Source organism: Rhipicephalus sanguineus, chromosome 3, assembly GCF_013339695.2.
Source record: "Rhipicephalus sanguineus isolate Rsan-2018 chromosome 3, BIME_Rsan_1.4, whole genome shotgun sequence".
In the NCBI taxonomy this organism is placed as follows: domain Eukaryota; kingdom Metazoa; phylum Arthropoda; class Arachnida; order Ixodida; family Ixodidae; genus Rhipicephalus; species Rhipicephalus sanguineus.
This window is the reverse complement of record NC_051178.1, coordinates 12,938,528-12,963,450: the sequence shown is the minus strand read 5'-3', so window position 1 is coordinate 12,963,450 and position 24,923 is coordinate 12,938,528. Positions and strand designations below refer to the sequence as shown.

At 48.8% G+C, this 24,923-nt stretch overlaps 1 protein-coding gene across 1 annotated transcript in view; it reads left to right on the top strand.

Annotated features, from left to right (window-relative positions):
• Nucleotides 1-24,923, top strand: part of LOC119386454 (uncharacterized) — a 339,529-nt gene that overhangs the window by 267,615 nt on the left and 46,991 nt on the right. Inside the window, exon 6 of the mRNA XM_037653740.1 lies at nt 18,327-18,458. Coding sequence (XP_037509668.1) covers nt 18,327-18,458 — 132 coding nt within the window. The remainder of the gene's footprint in view (nt 1-18,326; nt 18,459-24,923) is intronic.

The following is a 24,923-nucleotide window of genomic DNA, read 5'->3' as shown; positions in this document are numbered from 1 at the left end:
AAGAACATTTATTAAATAAGCACAGCCGAAAAAGAGAGCAAGCATAGCCATGTACAGTACAGCAAGGGCTGGAGGGGGCCTAGCCAAACCAGGAGGAGCTCTGCTGTGACCCACCTTTGCGCCGCTTAGTGCACGATTTTTTTAAGATCTCTGATCTGATCAGCCAATATGAACCCCCCCCCCCCCCCCCCCCGCTGCGCGCATCGCGATCTTTGCGATATACGTTCACATGTGAAGGAAGTTCTGAGTTGTAAATACTGTCGTCGAGCACCGACTCGGTGCCTAAAATTATATCAGCAGTCGTAGTAGCCACGAGGTCCAAAAACGGATCCTTTTACTTCTTATGGTCACACAGTTTGCAACTCCGAAGACCAATTCTTGGTGATCGTGCCCTTGGCGTCGAACGGAAAGTGTTCACTGTTGTTGCACCGGTTCCACGTTGTCACTGGAAGAATTGTACATAATCAATTCATTAAAGCTAATTAACCAGTTCATTAAAGCGAAGCCGGAAAGTCTAATTGTGGTCTTTCGCAAATGCGAACATTTTTCTCTTTTCCATGCGGACTTTGCTTGAATGATCCTAATTTATCGACAGAGTGGTTCCTGAATGGTACTGGGATGTGGGCGCGAAAAGACACGGACGAAGGGAAGAAGACACACACACTGGCGCTCTTCCCTTCTGCTGTTCTTCCCTTTGTCCTGTGTTTTCGCGCCCACATCCAAGTACCATGACAGACCAACAAGCCCGCATCGCTACCCTCGTCAGTTCCTGAAGTAGAGCACCAAGTCGGGCTAGTTGGTATAAATTCATGACGACTAGACCTGCCCGAGTCCTGTTTTCGTCGTCTTTGTCTTTGTGTTTTTAGCGCTGTTTTAGTCGTCATTATGAAAAGTGGTTCCTCTTAGCTTGTGTGCTCTCTCAAGTATATTCTGCTATTCATTGAGGGAAAGAAATTGCGCTATGATGGGTCTATTATTCGTGGCAGAATAGCGGCCTATCCTGTGAGCACGCTCAATGTCTGATGACGTCAACTGGACACCTAGGTGGTCTGCAGAAAGCGACAGCACCTGATGGTAAGAATCTACCCAAGTCTCGCCTGATGTATTTTTCAATCGGTAAAAGACTACGTTGTTCCTTCATGACCTATTTTCAAGGTCATCTTGGCGCCTCTCGACCTTGTCTAACATAGTGAGTCACAAGCGAGGAGTTCTCAGATTTAAGCGTCTGTAAATCAGCTCTTAACTCTTTTAGGCCTTAGTAGGGTAGTAGGTGGGCTAGTTGACGTAACAACCTTTCGGAAACACTCTTCGGTTCAATCATCAATCCCTTCGGTAACAATCTGTTAAGCCACCGACGTCGTTTCAGTTATGACTAGTTGAGGCGTAAGTGCTTAAGCTTATCATGAACGACCGTCTGGTTAAGCCTGGTCTATTTAGGGAGTGAGCGTATTGCCTTAAAGGGGCCCTGCAACACCTTTATGAGTTATTGGCCTCGAGGAGTTACGGAGTCGCCCTCTATCGGACGCGCCTCGATTGCGTGCTAGGCAGGATACCGCCGGCGCGCTCCCCATAGGTTTTGCTGTCGGCGCTCTACAAAAACACCTCGCGAAAGCCCTCCAGGGCATTTCTGTAAGTACTTTCGAAATGAACTGTGTTCTTTAATGTCAAAATAATCATTTTCGACGAACTGAAAGCACAAGATAAGTCTACAGTCGCTGTCTCTTTGCAGAAAAATGAGCACCCGCTTCACGCTGTCACCGCGTTGCAGACCCCTGAACCGGCTTCTTGCATGAAAGGTAGTCACTCGCTGAGTGCAAACTATGTGAAATATCTCGTTAGAGTAGACTGCCAGTATAACCAAACGGAGCATAACAGAAAGAAGCCCCAAGCCAGCGATCGCACGGGTTCGCGACGACTGACGGTGCCTCTGCATGTATGAGCGTCTGCATGTATGTTCGTACTGATGGTTTCGCTTTTGCTACGAGCGCATTTTGGCACCGCGCTGTGAACTTTAGGCCGCAAGATATGAGAATTTGTGAGTAAACAAACAACTACTGTTGCGCGGACGCTATCAGAGCAGTTCAAAAACAATTTCCTTACAACTGCGGCTTCGGTGCGCATGGCAACTTTGTGATCTGCCGTCCCGACGATTCAGTGTTTTTTTTTTCTTTTTTGGTCTAAATTCGGGTACGTTTCAATGTCATTTGACAAGTTGTCTCGCACTGCGTATTGATCGGTCTTCTCAGCGGGCAAATGCCGCTGCTTATGTTTCTTTATTCCGCGCATTCGTTTCGTTTGGTGCTCACACAAAACGTGAGCAAATGCGACGCCTTTTTTAATGCTCCTTAATTATCGTTCCGTTTGCATTCCAGTGAACTTGCTGCTCTCTGTCATCAATAAATTCATAGACCAAAGCTTCACCACTTCGAGATTGCTGGTGGAAGAAGAACCAGTCTACGAGACCGAGCATGTTGTAGCATGCGACGCCTAGGAAAAGAAAGAAAATACAGTAACGTTTGCGGACTTGTTCTGCAAACGTCGGCTGTGAACTATAAGACCCACATGAACTTGAAATAGCGGTGAATATAATAGAAGTTATTGCAGCAACCAACAGCCGCAAAACAGGATAGTAATTATTTGGCATGTACCCCAACAATTTTGGCAGCAGTGTCGTGTCTAACGCCAACAGGGTGGCATCTTTCCCACGTAAATAAATGAGGCTCCAAGAAAATACATGGGGTTGGCCGGTGGGCCGATCACGGAGGCAATGCAAAATTTATGTAGCTTATGAAGCAATGCATGCCTCATCAAATAGGAAGGTTGCCCGTAGGTGTACCGCGTCGGCGGCGTCAACACGAGTGATGCAAAAAATAATCGTCACGTGATGGTGTCACCATATGACGTCACAGATCGCCAAAATATGCAGCGTCATTATGACGTCACATAATGTGACGTCACATGATGACGTATACACACGTCATGGTCGCTTTGCATTGCCTCCGTGACCGGTCACGGAGGCCGTGCAAAACCGCGTTAGGCGCAGAACGCTTTTGGAAGGGGGCGCGGGAGAATCAGTACATCGACTGACAAGAAGAAGATGGCTTTCGCCTTCTAGTCATCTGTAACGAACGCATAAGGGACCCTGTGCGTTTTTTTTTTAATTTAACGTATGTAAACAATGACTTGCGCATCTGCAGCCGATTTTGTGGACGCTGAGCACGGGGCCGACGATCAAGAGGTCGCATTGGAGGGTTCTGAGATGGCATCGCACGTGGTAAAAGGTAGCGCTTTTACCATCCTGTGGCAGATAAGCATCATTTGCCGGCGGGAAGCGCGCGCGAGCCATCGTCTCAGTGCGCGCTGTCTGCTGCTCACCGAACATCGCAGGCCCGAGGCAGTAACAAAAGTCTTCGTCGCGGAAGTGCTTGTTGCACACAAGACTCGTAGCGGATGGCTACTTGCCGGTTCTTAGCTTTACAACCCATGCTTCACGCTGTTTCTTGTCCCGCGGTTACCAGTGCAGGCTGACACTGGGCTCCTTTGCGTAAGCGCGGCACTGCGGCACCGAGCGGTAGAGCCCCATGTTCGTCGCCTTCGGAGGCAGCCACTCTATTACAATGGTTTCAATTGAGTAGAAAATGAGAGAAAACTTCCGAATTTGAACAGACAGCAGCGCATGTGGCACTTGAAACTCGTTTTGAAAGCACGCGGCAGTGCGCCACAAGCAGCCGACGCGGCCGCTGAGACCACGTGATCCTGCCAAGCACGTCACGCCGACGGTGGCGCCGGCGTTTCCAGTGGTGGGCCTCGAGGCCAATATTGGAATAGTCTCAATATTGACGTATGACTCCTCACGAGTCATATGTCGCGAAAATTTTTCGAATTCGTCAAGTCTAAGTGGTGTTAACAAATTATAGAAATCACGTTCCGCAGCTTTCTCCCTCTGCTCAACGTCGCCGGCGCGCGGAAAGCTGCGCGGGAAGTGGACGGGGGGAGCGCGGAGGTACGAGGAGGTGCCCAAGAGTTACGTCAGCGGCGGCGAAATTTTCTTTCTTCATTTTTTTCTCGCTGGCGTCTGGGCGCAACCACGTGGTCTGTGGCGCCACTTCCGGTCGGCTTGCGTGGTGCTCGTCGAGCGGAGCCCATCGCACCGTGTATCGCGTGTGCTTGAAAACTGCGAGTCAGCTTGGTAATGTTGGGTGTCCACCTGAAACTGCCGTAATGGTTTCATCGCTCTGCCAACGATGGGCGCAAACCTGCGTGCGCGTTTGGAACGAATGACAGCTGAGATGGGTTTTGACCCACACTCCGATACACTGCCTCGTCGCACTGCTCGCGCTTGAATCGTATTCAACACGGCAAAGCTGCGTGCACCCTTCTCCCAGTGGCGGTACTGGATTGACAGCATTTAAGCCAGTGGGTGGGCACTTCGATGCTGTTTGCTCTTCGAATGCGGGCGCACAGCGAGTGCGGGCTGACAACCAAGAACTAAAGACTAGAATAAAGGATCGTGGGGCATCGGGCCGGCGCGGACCCATACCCCGGCTGTCAGCAGCTACTGTGAAAATGCGAGTCTGCTTGGTTGCTGTGGCGCAGTTTCTCTGGAACGTGAGACTACGGGGAGGATACGCCGAGGTACGGCTCGATGACATACTGAACCGACAGCGAACGGGACTTTCGCCATACAGCGAACACAGGTATCCTAAACTAGCCGGCGCGAGCAATGTAATCGGAGAAATGCTGCACCCCTGCCTCTGTCGGTCGTGAGAACGTCCCGACGATGCAGTTTCCAGCTGACGAGGCAACACTCGAACGGCTGCCACTCTCAACGGCAACCGACAATGGTCAAAAGCACAGAAATGTTCACGATTTCGGCACTGCGCATGGTGAAGAAAACGCAGCCACGCAACTACGAGCAGACGAGCTGTCGGTGACACCGTAAGTGCTACTATTAATGTTTGTTTGGTGTTTTAACGGCATAACACAATATAAACCTACATATTATCTAGTTATTGAACTCAAAATTAACAGCGAAAGTAATAATGAGGGTGTTATTGTGATTATAACATCAGCCAATGATGGAACTGCCGACAATCGCGTCATATATTGCGGACTAATACATCATTTGTCGAGAGAAGAGGGAGTGATTTTCAGCTGACTGAGAATTTATTGTAAATTCCAGGCTGCGCGCTTCGCTATACTATTTGGTTCGCGTGTTTTCGGGTGCCTCGACTACCAATTGGCAGCGCTTTTTGGCCCTGCTCAAAACGTGTTGCAGGACCCCTTTAAGAAGTTTTTGCTCATGATTCCAAGTGAACGGTCACGCATTCATGTCGGCGTCCCCTGACATCAACAAGCGCCTCAACAGAACGAACAGTGCAGCCCCCGACATTTCTCTGCAATTGCGTCGGAGAGGAAATGAAAACAACCATGCACAAGGCATCAAAGGTCGGGTTTCGGTGCCGTCATATGAGACCAGCCATTTCGATAAACTAAATTCTGGCAGTAAGGCATATTGACCTGAAGAGCAGGAGATTAAGTATCCCGTCGTCATGACACCACCGAAACCCGGGGGCGGGTGTCGTAAAAGGCACTCAAATAATTTTAGTAACATGAGTGAGTGAACTCGATATATCTGAAGACTTGGGTGGATGAACACTTCCTCCACCTTGCAGGCTTGTTGCTCGTATGCCCCTTGCGTTCTCATTGTTCTCTACGAAGCTTACAGCAGATAAGATATGCTGACCCTCGCTTTTCATCTTCCTTACCAATTATCAGAAGCTTGACCAAAGCAGAAAAATCTTTCGCATTTCGTATTTTCTTCTGTAGTCATTTTGTTGGATGGCGACACCCACAAGGGTACGAACAGAGGCTTTCAATCAATCAATCAATCAATCAATCAATCAATCAATCAATCAATCAATCAATCAATTTTTATTTGTATTTTTTTCGAAGAAGGAGGCGGGACTAAAAGCCGTGACTACGGCTTGACAGAGGACCCTGCCTCCTTTGGTTCTCGGCATGGAACAGCATGCGGGTGGATACATGGTGTAAACAACGCGCATAGCGCACGGTTTACAATACTGTTTTTCAGAAATACAGTAAAGGGTACATTGCAATAGAGAAGAAAAGATTACACCATCTGCTCTAACATAAATATAGAGTGACACTGTAAAATAACACAATAACAAAGTTAAAAAGAAAAAAAATCAGAACATACTTTAAATGAACACTAGCTTTACAGTAGAGAACATACTATTAATTTTAAAATATACAGTTCACAACAACGCACCAGTTGATGTGAATAATATCCGTATTCTTCATTAAGCCATTTTCGATAAGAAAAAAAGCGACTTTATTGCTTCAGCAAGAAAGCAGGTCAAATGAGTCTTGATGTAACCTATTTAATAAATGCGGAAGGGTGTAAGACAAAGACTCTTTGTAATAGTTAGCTCGTGGGGTGGGTATATGCCATAATTTGTTTCCTTTACGCTGTGTGTGTTTATTTAGATGCAGGTTTGCGAGGTCAGCTCTATATGTGTCATTGTGTTTAACGGATGATTTATAACAACCTAACAATTTATTGTTATAGTTGATGCACTGGGAGAACAATATACTGTACAAGCCACTCGTTCGTGTGCTCAATATAAGGAAATTTGCAATATATCTTATAGCTCCTTTTTTAATCGATGTATTTTGGTTATGTTAGTAATGCCTGTGGTGCCCCATACAAGATGTCAATACTGCAGCACGAAAGTTCTATTGAATTGTAAAGTAAAACATTGATATTTTCAATAAGCATGTTTCGTAGTCTAGTTATTGCGCCAACTGCAGGAGCAACCTGAGAACACAGGTAGTCTATATGTTCGTTCCAAGTTAAATTCTTTGATAAGAAAAGACCTAGGATTTTAATGCTGTCAACAACCTCTATGGTGTCATTTAGCTTATAATATTTATTTTGGAAGAATTTTGCATTTGGGCGCATATAGGACGACGTTTGTTTTTTTAGAGTTTATTTTAAGACTATTTGTGTCAGCCCATTCTTTAATTTTTGCAAGCGCACAGTTGGCCTTGCGCTCAATATCAGTTGTTGATATGCCCGTAATGAAAACGGACGTGTCATCGGCATTTGAAATTTATTGCGCATCCTCGTAGCAGAACAGAATGGCATTCACATAAACTGTGAAAAGCAGCGGCCCTAAAATGCTGCCTTGAGGTACTCCTGCAAGTATTGGCAGTAGGGATGATCTGGGATTGTTTACATCAATATATCGCGTTCTTTGGTTAAGGCACGATTTCAGCAGATCGTTTGCTATTCCACGTATTCCATACTGTTTGAGCTTGTAAAGGAGAATCGAATGACTTATCGTGTCAAAGGCCTTTGAAAAGTCGATGTATATGCTCACAGCGTATTGTCCGACACTGAAGGCCTGTAAAATTGTTTCTTTCTGAGCCAGCAGGGTAGTTTCAGTAGACCTAGTGCTTCAAAACTATGTTGCAAGTCGTTTACCAATTTTTGGCCACTGAGATACGAGGAAATTTTAATGTACACTATTTTAGCACGAAAGTGTTTATGCCGGGGTCCACCACGGCTCCACTGACGTATTTCCGTCACGGATATGACGTTGTAAAATATAAAGACTAACAGTGGGCAAAGAAGAAAACGAGAAGAAAATGTTCTGTCACCGGGAATCGAACTTACGACCCCTCGCTCCGCAGCGCGCAGCGTGAAACGATTCGGCCACAAACGGCATGTTTTTCGCAAGGCTAACGGCAAGCTATTTATATACACCATTTGGCGGTGGCTGTACTCAAAGATCTGTGTTACAGCGTGTTTTCGTTATCACTAGCGAGATGGCGCGAAGGGCTCGAAGAGCGCGCTTGAAAGGTCGCCGCCACTGCGACAAGCACCCGCGTCTACAGGGTGTGGTCGCTCGTGCGTGCGCTTATCTCGTTATCGCGGTGGTTTGTACGTCTCGCGTTGAGTGCACGGAGGTCACTTGGCTCACTGCAGCGGCCGCTTTAGCGAAAGAAGCACGGTGCTAACGCGGAAATAAGTTACAAATGTGACAGTTATTTCGCTCTCATCCTGTGTATGTTCGTTGCGTGCGTCCTTTCTGCTTGAGCAGCGCGTTGCAAGTTTCGAGCTGCTTGCCGTTCTTGGCGTGACATTACAATTTGTTGCTGTAGCATTCATTCCTTCGCCCTTGGGGCGAATGAATGCGCAAGAAACGCTGAACTGCGTCTGTGAAGACATGTTTCGCTTTCGTGTTATACCGGTTCCTGTGGCAGAGGGATCAGTCATGTTTTTTTTTCAGTACCTTTTGATAATACCGGCAAGATGGAGATTGGACAATAGTGATTTATAACTGGGTCATTCCAGGCAGCTGTCCTAGTCGGGGCGCTCGACAAAAACCAATTTCTCTAAAAATATCTGAGAAAATTACGCAAATATGGACAGTATTTTCGCAAAATATTTTGAGCGGCAAACATTTTTTGGGCCCGTGAGCGCCATTTGAAATTCTCAATATGGTGGAAAACCAGGTACGAAAGAAAAATTCGCTATAAATGGACCGTTTCAGGGATTGAGTCGAAACTTGCTTTTTTTGTGTTTTTAGAACATCGCGCTTTTATTATAGGACAGTTGCTTAGAGTAGGTTTATATCTCTCACTCCTTAGTGCTCAGGTAAAATTGAGTAAATTGCAGCGTTTTCGGGAACTTTTTTTACAAAAGACGATGGTAGACCAAATACATTGATTATTTTTATAGAACTCTCCATAAAACGTACTATCTCCTAAAATTTTTGTTTTGCGTGTGTGCGGCGCACAGACCCTAACATAAAATCCTGAACTTGGAAAAAACGCTACATTGACCTATGTTCAGACGTCTGTAGCACCCTAAGGTGGTCCAAGAAAAAAAATAAGCAGAAAAGCGCATACGATTGAGAATAATAACAACTTCGTTCACAGAAAGTTTAATCGAAGTAGTTTTTCTTTTAGTCAAAAAAACTTTTTGAAGTTTAGTCCCATCATTGCATTATTTTGCTATGGGGGCAATACAAACCGACTGAGTTCATTGCATAAAAAAAAGAGGTAGTGTATTTGTAGCACGTGGTTTTTAGTTCCTTTTGTTATTACTTTATAATGCATATTACATACCCAGGAGATGATAAACACAGGCAAAAATATAATAATACCATTGGCTTAGATGCCAAAATTTTCCAATAATGAATCGCGTTACTTATTGCATGACGCTCTGAGAATCAATTGGTGTTAAAATAAGTTAAATCTCAAAGTACATGTAAACCGGAGAAAGGAGGCGTGAGCGTGGCCATTTAGAGCGGATCCAAACGGATTTCATCTATGTATTCCGCAACGAACGGCGCATGATGTGACGACGCGCCGCGTATTCACGCATTCCGTCCTTCCTCCGCGACAATACAAACGGGATATGCCAAGCTATTTTTCACATCCTAATTTGATGGTTGCAGGCAGCAGATTTTGGTTAAAGTAGAATTTGTCTGTCCGGTAACATGCACTGTTTTACAGCTGTCATAAGATCACAACAGCCTATTTTTGTGGCGCAGGTGTCCGGCGCTGCCGCCGCCGCTTCTGGTGTGCGTAAACAGTGCAATAAGCAACGCGATTCATTATTTGGGAAATTTTGGCATCTAAGTAAATGGTATTCCTATATTGTTACCCCTGTTTATTATGTCCTTGATATGTAATATACATTATAAAGTACTAACAAAAGGAACTGAAAACCATTTGCTACGAATACACTAGCTCTTTTTTTAATGCAGTAAATTCATTCAGTTTCTATTGCCCCCACAGCAGAATAATGCAATGGTGGGACTAAACTTTAAATTTTTTTTCATGCCTAAAACAAAAACTACTTCAATTGAACTTTCTGTGAACGAAGTTGTTATTATTCTCAATTGTATGCGCTTTTCTGCTTATTTTTTCTTGGACCACCTTAGGGTGCTACAGACGTCTTAACATAGGCCAATGTAGCGTTTTTTCTAAGTTCAGGATTTTATTTTACAGCCTGTGCGCCGCACACACGCAAAACGAAATATTTCATAGGCTGTACGTTTTATGGAGAGTTCTATAAAATTCATCAATGTACTTGGCCTACAATCGTCTTTTGTAAAAAAAATTCCGAAAACGCTGCAATTGACTCAAATTTACCAAAGCGGTAAGTAGTGAAAAACATAAAGCTTCTCTAAGCAACTGTCCTATAACAAAAGCGCGATGCTCTAAAAACACAAAAAACAAGTTTCGAATGAATCCGTGAAACGGCCCATTTATAGCGAATTTTTCTTTCGTACCTGGTTTTCCACCATATAGAGAATTTCAAATGGCGCTCACGGGCCCGAGAAATTTTTGCCGCTCAAAATATTTTGGGATAATACTGTAGAACTAACGTCTATATGTGCGTAATTTTCTCAGATTTTTTTCAGAAAAATTTATTTTTGTCGAGCGTCCTGACTGGAACAGTTGGCGTGGAATGACCCAGTTATAAATAACTATAGTCCAATCTCGATCTTGCCGGTATTATCAAAATGTATTGAAAAAAAAAACATGGCTGATCCCTCTGTCATAGGAACCGGTATAACACGAAAGTGAAACGTGTCTTCACTGACGTAGGTGAGCGTTTGTTGTAAAATCTTTCGCCCCAAGGGCGAAGGAATGAATGCTACAGCAACAAATTGTAATGTCACGCGAAGAACGGCAAGAAGCTCGAAAGATGCAACGCGCTGCTCAAGCAGAACGGACGCACGTAACGAACATACACAAGATGAGAGCGAACTGTCACATTTGTAACTTATTTCTGCGTGAAATACCTTTCTTATTTCTGCCCTTAAAAAATTCGGCAGATCCCACATACCATGGGAATCGATGTTATGCGAAGCATGCGCGGAATAGTGACTGTGGCATAATTTTTCATGTTGAGCGAAACGCTACGGAATGACGCTAAAGAATTGTTGATGTGGTATAAACACACTCATGTGCTGAAGAGTCGCATATGTTTTGTATAACCAGCTTACAGTTGCGTAACGATGCCAAAAGCAACATGGGTGTTACCATGTTGCTTGGATGTAGACATCCAAGCCGTCTTTCACGCAGTATAAAAACCAGGCCTTGTTGGATCTTGATAAGTCAATGTTGAAGCCACCGGTAACGATGAGGGGCCTGGTTCTCTCGCCAGCTTACCAGACGCGGTAAGCTGATATGTAGTGCTTATATTCTTCAATACTGGATAGCGCGAATCCGAACAGCACAAAGAAGAAATACAAATGCACAGGACAGGCGTTACTCGTAACTAAGCTTCATTAAGAAATGTTCCCCTGAATACAAACACAGCTGAGTGACACACGCAGGCGCACTGCTCGTACGGTACAGTCACAGTTGCAGTTGTTACAGTTGTGTGACAGTTGTTATGCTTATGCTTATCTGTTATGATGGAAGCGCACACACGTTTCACGAACCCGTGTGTATGTGTAGAAGGGGTTCTTGGCAGTTCTTGAGCAAGGTCATTATCGCCGTGATCAGTGAGCACCAGCAGCTGGACCGGACTTGTTAATCGCATCCGTTCGTGATCGCGGCTGGGGTCTAAGTGTAGTGAAGTGCGAGGTGTAGCACAGCTGGTGGAAATCCTGGATGCCTCTTACGATCAAATGATCTCTGATGCCTCCTGTCGTGGACGTGGCAGCGAGCACTTTTGATGTCCTGTCCACATCCAAGCCGTCTTTCACGCAGTATAAAAACCAGGCCTTGTTGGGTCTTGATAAGCCAATGTTGAAGGCACTGGTAATGATGAGGGGCCTGGTTCTATCGGCAGATTTATTGTAGATTTATTGTAGATTTATTTATTGACCCCGGTTCTTGCGTAATCGACGTGGTCCACGTTGCGGACCAGGTGACCGAGTGCATGGTAGTTGAGCGTCTTCAAGGGTTGTTCTCTCTTCAGCTCCCTCACTTTCCTTGTGTACGCCACGGTGGTCTAGTGGTTACGGTGCGCGGCTGCTGACCCGAAGGTCACGGCTTCGATCCCGGCCGCGGCGGTCACATTGCGATGAATGCGAAATGCTAGATGCCCGTGTACTGTGCGATCTCGGTGCACGTTCAAGAATACGAGATGGTCACAATTAAAGCCCCAACAATTATTATTATTATCACTTTCCTTGCGTGTCAATGTGTGTTCGCGTTTACTGTGTTGGTTCAGACTTTGTATCACCTGTGGCACATACCCGCATAACTTAAAGCTCTGGTATGCGGGTATGTGCCACACGCAGGGGCGTAGGCAGAAATTTTTTTCGGGGGGGGGGGCACCTCCTTGATCTGTAGTGGGGACGAGCAGGCAGATGTGGTCGAGTGTCATTTTCTGCTCTGTATGCTATGGCAAAAAAAAATTTCGGGGGGGGCACGGGCCCGGGTGTGCCCTAACGTGGCTACGCCCCTGGCCACACGTGACTGAGAGAAAGGGTTTCATGACGTACGCGAAAGGTATTTTGCGTTATTCTTGTCATGACCAGTGAATCGCGTTCACCATACACTGATCCCCTGCTATGCCAATTTTGGTATATTAGAAGTTATGGAGACGACCAGGACAGCGCCCAGACGTCGGCGGCTAGATAGATAGATAGATAGATAGATAGATAGATAGATAGATAGATAGATAGATAGATAGATAGATAGATAGATAGATAGATAGATAGATAGATAGATAGATAGATAGATACGTAGATAGAAACGCCCAAAGTGCCTGAGGTTCGCTAAGAAATGCTTCGCATTTAATACTGGTACAACACGAGCTTCTTGCATACCTCTAGGGAATACACCACTACTCAGAATAAGTATTCATTCTAAAAAGACAGGGCGTGCAAACACGGACACAAGAAAGAAGTCAGGACACCACAAATGCCGACTAACAACTGAAGAGAGTCACAACGGCTGAAAAGAAAGAAGGCACGAAAACTTATCTGCGCATGTCCATGCAGCAGGCGAACCTATCAATCCGGCACGCGTGGCGGTTTACGTGGAAGATAACAGTTGAGGCATTTGATTTCATCTTTATGCAATTTAATCGATGGTAGGCTCACGCATGCGCTACCACTATTCTCGATATGCCATGCTTCAATCATCAGGCGCGTTTCTTCATCTCTATGACGGTACAACACTGCGCATTTATCGAATTTTGCGCACTAGCATCGGTCCGGAACGAAAACGGTTTTTTCGCGGTCCATGGGGTCGACGGAAATTTGCCAATAGCCGGACCGAAGGTCGATAGATGAAAAGTATTGGGCACCATGGAGGCAATCGAGGGCGTCATCGATTCGAGGCAAAGGGTAGACATCTTTATGAGTTACTTTGTTTAAATTGCGATAGTCGACGCAAAGCGCCAGCTGCCATCCTTTTTTTTGACGAGCACGACCGGGGAGGCCCAAGGGCTGGAAGATGGTTCTATGACGTTTTTGGTAAGCGTTTCGTCGACTTCACTCTGAATGACTTGACGTTCCTGATGAGGTACACGATATGGACGCCGGCGTATAGGACTGGCGGCACCAGTGTTGATCCGGTGAGTCGCGGCAGATGTTTGGCCTAGAGGGCGGTCGTCAAAGTCGAAAATCTCACGATAGGATGCGAGCAGACGACGGAGGCCGGTAGCTTGCGCTGTGGTGAGATCGGGAACGATCATCTTGTTAATGTCATCGAGAGGCAAATTGAGATCAGCATCATGATATGGAGACGTAACATCGGCGTCCATATCAGCAACCTTGCAATTGTCAAGCGGAGAGATGGTGGCCAAAGCATATCTTGCGGAAGAACTTGAGTCAACATACTGACGTTCAGAAGGGGAAGGGTCACTGTATTATCAGTCACGGAAACAACATTGTGAGCAAGAGCGACGTCTCGGGCCATCAGTACGTCAACAATAGGAGTCACGAGGTAGTCACACATCGGGCACACCGCGTGAAGACGACAGAGTGACGTATGTCGCAGCTTGAGGAGGCAAGCGAACGTAATGGCGAGAGCATAAACGTGGAGGTAGGTCGGCTTGTAAATCAGCAAGCTGCGGCAACTCGAGCTGAAGAGCACCAGTCGCACAATCAATGAGCGCAGAATGACGTGACAGAAAATCCAAGCCAAGGATTAGGTCGTGAGGGCACTTCTCAATGACGGCAAATTGGACTGATGTAGGATGACCGGCAATAGAAACACGGGCTGTGCACATCCCTTGAACGGCAGCAGTTCCGCCATCAGCGACTCGGAGTGTACGGGAAGCGGCAGGCGTGAGTACATTGTGCAGTCGGCGGCGAAGGTCTGCGCTCATTACAGAAATGTGCGCTCCGGTATCGATAAGCGTGGAAATAGTCACACCATGAACGTCAACGTCTAATAAGCATCTTCTCGTCAAAAGCGTCATGAGAGGATTTATGGAGGAAGTCGACAATGCAGCGTCACCTCCGGGCGCTGCACTGTTTAGTTTTCCGGATAGGCAGAGGCAGCGTTGAATGGGGAGGACGGTCGGCGAGTGTGCGGCGAGCGAGACGACTGGCGACGTCCTGGAGGCGAACGCGACTGGTGGCCGTGCGGCGACGGAGAGCGGCTGGTGAACCTTCTGTAGAAGTTAGGCGAAGCAGACTGGGTGGGAGGTGCGAAGCGGGTGCTGTCCTGTCGGTGGTAAGGGGCAGACGATGGCCGAGGTGGCGAGGACCAGCCGGTATCGCAGTAACTGGCTACATGGCCGATACGATGGCAGTGAAAACAAATTGGTCGATTGTCAGTGGTTCTCCAAGCAGCAGGTTCGCGAGATCGGGCCGGAAACCGCTGCTCGTGAGAGGACGAGGGCGGACGCCATGAAGTTTGCTGTGGGCTGGTCAGAGTGCACACAGAGTGAATGCCTATGCTGGCGAGTTCCTGACGCACGATGGCTTGAACCATGGGAGCAGTGATAGGGGTCGTGTCACTTGCAGTAGTGTGAGCCGGAGCAGGGGCCATGGCTTCAAGTTCGCGGTGGACAGTGCGGGTCACCTGGTCTGATGAAACTGGAGCTGGTGGTTGTGTTCTTGTACGGTCTTCCCAAGACGATGTTGCAGCCGTATTCGGAAGCCGGGCAAACACGCTGTCTATGCGCCGGCTCATAGCTTGCTCAAAGCGCCGGCACTCCTTTATAATGGCGTCCACTGTAGAATAATTTTTGCATATTAGGAGCTTGAAGGCGTCATCCGCGATCCCCTTGAGAATATGTCCAACCTTGTCGGCCTCCGGCATCTCGGCATTGGCTTTTCGACACAGTGCTAGCACATCTTCTATGTACGAGACGTACGATTCCGTGGAAGTCTGCGCCCGAGACGCGAGCATTTTGTTCGCGGCCATCTTTCGTTCGACGGGCTTCCCAAACAAGTCCAACATTTTCTCTTTGCACGTCGCCCAACTGCCGAGTTCAGTTTCGTGGTTCTCATACCACACTTTGGCAGTTCCCTTCAGGTAAAATATCAGATAGGTCAGCATAAGGGGCGGGCCCCAACGGTTGCGAGCACTCACGCGTTCGTACTCTGCCAGCCAATCCTCAACGTCCACTTCATTAGGATCGCCGGAACAACTAAACGTGCCAGGATCCCGTGGGTGTTCGAGCACGACCGTTGTTGTCGCAGGTGCAGCTGCAGTCGCCGCATCGTCTTCATCCGCAGAGAGACAGGGCGCAGATGCAGAAGCCGTATCTTCCGCCATTGTTGTCGAAAGACCTTTCAAACGACGGCCGTTGCGGAGTTCCCTTGCGAGGCGTGTCGTACCCAGCACCTCCACCAAGTGTGACGGAGGCGAGATGACGGTTTAATGGATATTTACACAAGTGAAGGGGCAGCCAAACAAAATGGCTGAGAAACCCCACGCGCAAGCGCTTCTCTCTCACTCGTCGTCTTCATCTTCGGAGAGTACCGCGCTAGCTCATGTCCATGACGCACCGTGACAATATCTTTGGAATTCGTGACACCAACGGATCCGTCACTCTGAGTAGCTTCAGTTGTTTCTGCAGGAACCTAGAAAGAACACCTGGCCATGACCGCCGCTCAGACACTATAGCACGAAAAGGTATATTTTCCTTGTCTGTTTTTGCCCAAAAAAATATTCTCAAGCTGTCTTCATCTGCAGCATTAATCTGTTTCCTCAAAGACGGCTTGTTTAAATCTTCACACATCGGCAGGCATTCTTTCCTCACCTTAGCTAAGTGTCCTTTAAAAGGAACAAATTTCTTACTAATAGCTTCTTTCGCTTTTTCCAGATACATGTCGTTCGGTACAACCACAAAAGCCCCCTTCTTTGTCAGCTGTTAGCAAAGCATAATTTTTCTTCTTTGGATACTCGATAGTTCTCAAAGAAGAATAATTATGCTTTGTTAGCAGCTGAAAAAGAAGGGGGCTTTTGTGGTTGTACCGAACGACATGTATCTGGAAAAAGCGAAAGAAGCTATTAGTAAGAATTTTGTTCCTTTTAAACGACACTTAGCTAAGGTGAGGAACGAATGCCTGTCGATGTGTGAAGATTTAAACAAACCGCCTTTGAGGAAACAGATTAATGCTGCAGATGAAGACAGCTTGAGAATATTTTTTCGGCAAAAACCTACAAGGAAAATATACCTTTTTGTGCTATAGCGTCTGAGCAGGGGTCATGGCAAGGTGTTCTTTCTAGGTTCCTGCAGAAACAACTGAAGCTACTCAGAGTGAGGGATCCGTTTGGTGTCACGAATTCCATGGATATTTTAGACTTTTTAACTGAGCAACACGAAGAACCGCACGGAAACTTTGCATTTTCCATTGGCGTAGACGATTTATTTTATAGTATTCCGCAGGACCATCTTTTAGAGGCAGTTCGTGATCACGCTGAAAACGGCGGTGCTGTTGATTTTCAAAATGCCTTTGGCATGTCAGTTGATAACTTTTTAGAACTACTTTCTTTTTATCTTACGGCAACCGTTGTGCGCTTTCGAGAAGAATGCTTTATCCAAAGTAAAGGAATCTGCATAGGAACTTGTTTAGCCCCCGTTCTTAGTTTAACTTATTTAGCACAGTGTAACAAGCGTATTGCTCAGCGACTTGATAAAAGTGTGGTCCGGTATTTTAGATACGTAGATGACTTTCTTTTAATTCTTAATCTTGACAACTTACTGAATAGCGAAAGCTCTGTTTTTAGCATTTTAGATATTTTTAAAGCGTGTGCGATGGGGCTGCGTTTCACTCATGAAATGCCTGTCAATGGCACTATTCAGGTTTTAGAATTATTTCTCTGCTTTACGGGCGTGCGCATATGCTGCATGTACAAGGCACGTTCCAAAAAAGAGGTCCTTAATTACGCATCAGCCCATTCGAAGCTGGTTAAGCGGGGAATTGTGACGAACAGCCCGCGTGCAGCACTGCAGAAGTCCTGTCCGCACAATTTTCAGGCAAGTTTGAGTGGACAGCTTGCACGTCTTCATAAGCCGGACTATCCTCGTCAAACCGTGATCTCCGTTGCTAAAGCGCTCTTGAGGGAGCTAAAAGCTAGCTTTAGAGGGAATGCGGCCAAGGCGGACTCGGACAAAAGCATGCTACCGGTTTCAATCCCGTACATTCACGGCGTTTCCCACAGGCTCATAAAAGTGGCGCAAAATTGCGGTCTTGGTGTCTTGTTCACGGCTCCTCATAAGCTGACTGGGATCTGTTCCGCTGTGACGGAACCTGAGAAGCCGCGGTGTGCTAAGAAACACCAATCAAAGTTCACAGCTTGTAAGACAGGATTCGTGTGCACACTTCCACTTGCTTGTGGCAAGGTGTATATTGGCCACACGGGCAGATGGGTCAATGAAAGGCTCTGGGAGCATCGCACGGCTGTTCGATTCCTTGCAGGGAGTGGTTTATTGGCGATGCACTCCAAGAAGTGCGAGGGGTGTACCCCAGCATATGACTCCACTTCTGTGATGTACGTTGGCGGGGAACAGAGAAAGAGGGAAATAGTAGAGGCTGTCGAAATTCACAAGGCGGGTGACACATGTGTCAGCACTCCGTGCATCGCGTTGTCGAAAAGAGAACTGGACTATCTGTGTAAGAAGAAACCACACGCGAACTGGCGGTACCGATAGGCGGCGGATAATTTCTTTTCATTTTCTTTTGGGGGATGAACTTTGTCTGTGACGTGGCACCTGCGTGTGCGCAAAGAAATGTATTGTGCCCTTCATGTCGATTAAAAAATCAGTTGAAGTCTAGCGGTTGTCCTGTCTCTTTCTATGTCGTACTTTGTGCGTGTTCGCTAGCAATATGGAAGCATACGATGCTATACGCCCGCAGAGAATGGGCCTGGGCGTGGCCAATGCAGCACCCCTTGGCATGGGCCTGCTGACCTCATCACCCCCGCCTGCCTGGCACCCGGCGGCAGAAGACCTAAAGAAGGCATGCGCTGAAGCTGCGATCTTCTGTCAGGTAAGCTGGGCCGCCTCATGCCTCTCAGCGGAACACTCACTAAAAGAGATATGAACCAGAAAAAAAATATTTGGAGCGGTGTTTCCCTTCTAACATATGGTGATGATGATAAGCTATTATAACTAAAATATACATTATTAAGAGAACAAGCCTTGAAAACCACACGGGCGAAACTTTGGCCGCGAAGCCACATCTTTTAGAGGCAGTTCGTGGTCATAATTGAAAAATTTTATAACTGCGCTAAGGACGAGACACCAGAAACGAAGTGGACAGGACGATCGCAGACCGAATCTGCGATCGTCCTGTCCACTTCGTTTCTGGTGTCTCGTCCTTAGCGCAGTTATAAATTTTTTCAATTATGTCTTACCAACTAGCCCCCCAACGTACGCTTCTCGAGTTCGTGGTCACGTTGGAAACGGCGGTGCTGTTGATTTTCAAAATGCCTGTGGCATGTCAGTTGATAACTTTTTATAACTACTGGCACCAGATTCAACGGTGTCTGATTCGGTCCAGATAATTTTCGACTTTAAACCTGGACTCTACTATATTTTGCAAGAGTAGTATATTCAATAAGGCAAGCTCAATTGACTTTTTCTCCGGTAAAAAATGAATTTCAAAATACTTCGAAATTCATGACGTCGCTATTTGACGCCTGTGCTTTTGCTTTTTCTGCTTTTTTGTTGCTAATGGTATCTACTTAGTGCTACAAAATTAAGTGAACAGTTTAGGGAGAGGCTGGATGTTCCAATATGACTGCGTTGAGGAAAGCAAATTTTCAACCGTGCCTTACGTACAATACACGCGCCGCACTCTCAGGCGACTGCAAGGCGAACTGTAAAGCAGTAATACGACCGGTGCTGCTCGAGGTATTTAGGCAATGTGTTGCCATGAAAGGATGCTCTTACGAGCATGTGGCGCCCTTTCTAGCTCAGCTTCGTTCAACCCGCCAGGTTCGGCGGGCAACATTGGTCACGAGACCATAATAAACACCGACGAGCGCAGCTCTATGTCAGTAGCTGTGACCGCCGTCATGCTGTTGGGTTGTCCTTCCTAAACGTGTGTGCCTAGGCTCCCACCGTCGTCCGCGATCCAGTAGGACATCGAGACACTGGCTACAAGTACAACCAACGGATCCACCCACGCCATGGAGACCGGCGGAACCCACGCCATCGGACGCGGCTAGGAATGTCGCCGGCCAAATTGCACGTGCGGTGTCAACTGCGTCAACGGAAGCGGCGGTAAACATGATGGCGACAAGGGGTGGTACCTGCCGTCGCTGCGGTGATGCCCATTCACCCTCACAGTGCCAGTTCTCCAATTCGCAGTGCTTCACGCGCGGAAAAACTGGTCACCTTGCACGGGTATGCCGAGCGGGGAGGACGAACAGCGGACAGCAGCAGCAGCAGCCTGGATCAAGCCCAGGTTCCACACGTGCCCGCGGCCAATGTAGGCCTCGCAAATGGCGGCGGGGACGTGCGGCAGCAGGCCGTGGTTCCTCCGCGGCCAGGCTCCACGTCGTCATCGAGGACCCGCCGATATTCGACATGTGGCCCACCAGCCTTGTTCCGTCGTCGGAGCCACGGTACATGCTGACCGTCGAAGCGTGTGGGCGCCCCATTTCCGTGAAACTGGACACGGGGGCCAGTGTATCAGTCATGGCCGGGAAACTCTTCAAACGGACCTTCTCCGGAGTGTCTGTCGAGCCTTCATGCACCATACTGCGCAGCTAGTCTGGAGAGCTTTCCCCGGTACAGGGTTAGGCCCAGGTCAGCGTTCGTTTTGGTCACCTTCGTTCGTTTTGCACAGGGAAGCAACCCTTCCCTTTGACCAAGGGGTTGTCACCGACGCTGCTCGACGGAAATTGGATTTATGCACTGGGTGTTCGGCTACCAGAATACCAGGAAGCTGCCCTGAATGTCGTGGAAGACATCCCAAGCCTTCTAACCGATTTCCAGTCCCTGTTCCAGCCGGAGGTAGGCACAATTGCCGGCACGATGGCTGGCATCTGTGTACCTGAGGAAGTCCGGCCTCATTTTTTAAGCCTCATCCACTGCCGTTCACCCTGAAAGACGGGGTCACCCAGGTTACAGCGAGAGGGCATCCTGGTACCAGTCAAGACGTCTGGATGGGGCGCTCCCATCGTTCCAGTCCCCAAGCGAAATGGTAGTGTCAGGATCTGCAGGGATTTCAAGGTTACCATCAACACCTTCGCTACCATCGAGAAGTACCCACTGCATCGGATAGAAGATCTCTGGTAAGCATTGCCCGGTGGACAGAGGTTCACAAAACTAGACCTCAGAGACGCTTACCAGCAGCTAGTGCTCCATTCGGCCTCACCGTAGTATGTCACGATATCGACAACTATGGGGCTCTTTCAGTACACACTCTAGCGGCCATTGTCGTCTTCATCGGCCGACTATTAATTATGGCGCGCACAGGCGCATGTGCAAGCGCATGCTCCTCGTTCCTCGTGCTACGGGCTGCAAGGTAACGAAAATAAAAAAAAAGAGTCGTATTCTGCTCCTGCCATCGGTCTGAACGGTTCCCTGGTTTTTACGCTCGCCGCCACACGCATTGTTATAGTGGACCTAACCTCAGTCCCTATAACGTGGTGACCCGGACGTGATCGCAGGGCGAGCACTACATCATGGACGAGACCGCAAGTGACAGACCGACGATCGTCGCCGAGGGCATCGCCACGGTGCAGATTCACCTGCCGTCGTTTTGGCCACAGAATCCTGCAGCCTGGTTTAAGCACGTGGAGGCCATCTTTGCCCTTCGGCGCATGACCTCACAACAAGCGAAGCATTGCCACGCTGTCTCCACGTTCTCAACGGAAGAGGTTGCAGAGTTTCACGACCTTGTGTGCACGCCCCATGAAACTACCCCTTACGACCACTTTAAAACGACGGTACTGCAACCCAAGTCTCTGTCTGTGTGCAGGCGTCTTCAGCAGCTTCTCAACGAAGAGGAGTTTGGCGACCGGCAACCGTCAGAACTGCTACGTCGGATGCAGCAGCTTCTCAGTGACAGTAAGTTGGATGCAAAGAGCCCGCTGCTGCGAGAACTCTTTTTCCAGCGCCTGCAACAGAATGTAGTCCTTGCCTTGGCTACTGCAATAAAACTGAAAGGCGGGCTAGTCGGTTTGGCTGCATAATGATAATATTGCGCACGCAACACGAAGACACAGACGAAAAATTCACAAGGACCAGCGCAGTAGTAGCGGCCAGTAGTACTTCTCCTGTATTCTTGCTAGTGTGCGAGAAACACCCAGGTGTCCAGCCGTCGGGTCGTCGTGCAGAGCCTGGAGGACCTCTGGCCGCAATGTCGAGGGTACCACGAGAAGGCAATCGGCTCGAAGCGGTGAGAAGTTCTTCTTTAGGAGAACACCGTCGCGCAAGAAAAATGACGCCAGTCCCCGCGTGAATACCTTCGGAAGAACGGTGGTCCTGCCCTCGAGGTATTCCACAAGGCCCCTGAGTTCTGGATCCGTTCGCTGTCGTTCGGCGAAGTCGTCGGCACTTATGATTCCCAAGAAGGAGTCGTCCTCCTTGTCGTCCTGCGGCGGTGGGTCGACGGGGGCGCGAGACAGGCAGTCGGCGTCGGAGTGTTTCCTTCCGGACTTGTAAACGACGGTAATGTCGAATTCTTGAAGTCGTAGGCTCCACCGTGCGAGGCGACCTGAAGGGTCCGTCAAGTTAGCTAGCCAACACAATGCGTGGTGGTCGCTCACAACTTTGAAGGGCCTGCCGTAGAGGTAGGGGCGAAACTTGGATGCAGCCCAGATGATCGCTAGGCACTCCTTTTCTTTTGTGGAATAGTTCGTTTCTGCCTTTGATAGCTACCGGCTAGCATAACTGATGACCCTTTCCTGCCCGTCAGTCTTCTGCACAACGACGGCGCCGAGTCCTACGCTGCTTGCGTCGGTGTGGATTTCCGTATCGGCGTATTCGTCGAAATGTGCTAGTATAGGAGGCATCTGAAGGCCTCGTTTCAGTTCTTCAAATGCTTCGATTTGCGCCGTTTCCCACTTGAATGGCACGTCGGTCTTCGTTTGGTGAGTTAGCGGTTCGGCGATTCATGAAAATTCCTTGACAAAGCGCCTGTAGTAGGCGCACAAGCCGAGAAAACGGCGCACGGCTTTCGTGTCGGTGGGGGGCGGGAAGGCAGCGATGGCAGCTGTTTTCCGCGGGTCTGGGCGAACACCACCCTTGCTGATCACGTGACCCAAAAACAGGAGCTCCTCGTATGCAAAGCGGCACTTTTCATGCTTCTAGGTGAGGCCAGAAGTCTTGATTGCTTGTAGTACAGTGTCAAGGCGCCGGAGGTGTTCGTCGAAGCTTGAGGCAAACACAGTGACGTCGTCCAAGTACACAAGGCAAGTCTGCCACTTCAGTCCAGCCAGCACGGTGTCCATAACGCGCTGGAACGTCGCAGGTGCCGAGCAAAGACCAAAGGGCATAACCTTGAACTCGAAGAGGCCGTCTGGTGTTATAAAGGCAGTCTTCTCTCGGTCTCTCTCGTCGACTTCGATTTGCCAATAGCCGGTCTTGAGGTCCATCGACGAAAAGTACCTCGCGTTGTAGAGTCGATCCAGGGTGTCGTCTATCCGTGGGAGAGGGTAGACGTCCTTCTTCGTGATTTTGTTCAGGCGGCGATAATCGACGCAGAAGCGTAGGGTTCCGTCTTTCTTCTTCCCTAGCACCACGGGTGACGACCATGGACTCTTCGACGGCTGGATGATGTCGTCGCGTAGCATTTCGTCGACTTGTTTCTTTATGGATTCGCGTTCTCGCGTTGAAACTCTGTACGGGCTCTGCCGCAGTGGCCTGGCATTTTCCTCTGTTATGATGCGATGTTTTGCGACTGGGGTCTGGCGGATTCTTGACGATGACGAAAAGCAGTCCCTGTATTTCAAGAGCAGGGTTTTGAGCTGTTCTTGTTTATGCTTCGGAAGGCTAGGATTAACGTCGAAAACTGGTTGAGAAGCTTGGTTCGTCGGTGTTGGCTCGGAAGAATCGGCGATGGCGAAAGCCATCGACGTAGCCGTGATTTCTTCGATGTAGGCGACTGTCGTGCCTTTGTTTACGTGCTTATACTCGTTGCTAAAATTTGTGAGCATCACTGTTGCTTTGCCTCCCCGCAACTCTGCTATTCCTCTTGCGACGCAAATCTCGCGGTTAATCAACTGGTGCTGGTCGCCTTCAATGACGCCTTCCAGGTCTGCTACTTTCTGAGAGCCGACGGAAATGATGACGCTGGAGCGAGGGGGAATGGTGACTTGGTCTTCCAGCACATTCAAGGCATGCTTCCCTGGCGGCGTGTACCGCGGTAATGCTTTTTCTGTAGATAGTGTTATCGACTTCGATCTGAGGTCGATGACTGCACCATGAAGGCCTAAGAAGTCCATACCAAGGATGACATCTCGGGAGCAATGCTGAAGGACTACGAAGCTTGCGGGATAAATCCGGTTGTTGATGGAGACCCTCGCTGTGCAGATTCCTGCCGGCGTTACTAGGTGACCTCCCGCTGTGCGGATATCGGGGCCTTCCCAGGCGGTCTTGACTTCCTTCAGCTTCGTCGCGAACGGTCCACTGATGACGGAATAGTCGGCTCCAGTATCGACGAGAGCGGTGACGTTGTGGCCGTCGATGAGAACGTCGAGGTCACTCGTTCCTCGCCTACCGTTTCGATTTGGTCGCGGCGTCGGATGACGGCTACGTCGGTTTGTCCCGCTGCTTCGTCGTTGTGTCGTCAGGTCTTCTTCGGGCCGTGAAGTTTCGACGTCAGGGCTTCGTTCGGCTTGCGGCGTGTTCTTTAGATGTCGTTGCAGCGTTGTCGTCGGCGGCGGAGGATCTTCGGTATTTCGTCGTACAGCAACCGCACCTCCATCGGTTGCTGCCCTTAGTTTTCCGGATACGGGCTGGGTGACCGGCCTCGCGTTGGGCCAGTGTATGGTCGGCGTTGGGGGGAGACGTAGCGGCCTGGCGACGGCGAACGGGAAGGTTGTCGGGGCGTCCATTGCGTTCCCGCGAGGTAGTCGGCGATGTCGTGTGGTCTTTCCCCTCGCTGTGGACGCGGCGCGTCGATGGCGAACCCACGCAGTCCCATCTGTCGGTACTGGCAGCGGCGGTAAGTGTGGCCAGCTTCCCCGCAATGGTAGCAGAGTGGGCGGTGGTCGGGGGTGCGCCAAACGTCGGTCTTTCTCGGCGTGTATAGCTGGCCGGCTGGCGGGCGGTATGACGTCGGTGGCGGCGGCGGTGGCGCCTGGCGGCGGAACTGCTGGGGTGGCGCGGCGTCTTGACGTGGGCGAGGAGGGGGGGCGTTGCGTCGAGCTGCAGCGGCATAGCTCACTGCTTGCGGCTGTGCTGACTCGGGGGTGCCCAGAGACTGCTGTATTTCCTCTCGGACGATATCAGCGATCGAGGCAACTTCAGGCTGTGTTAAGGGTAAAAGCTTGCGCAG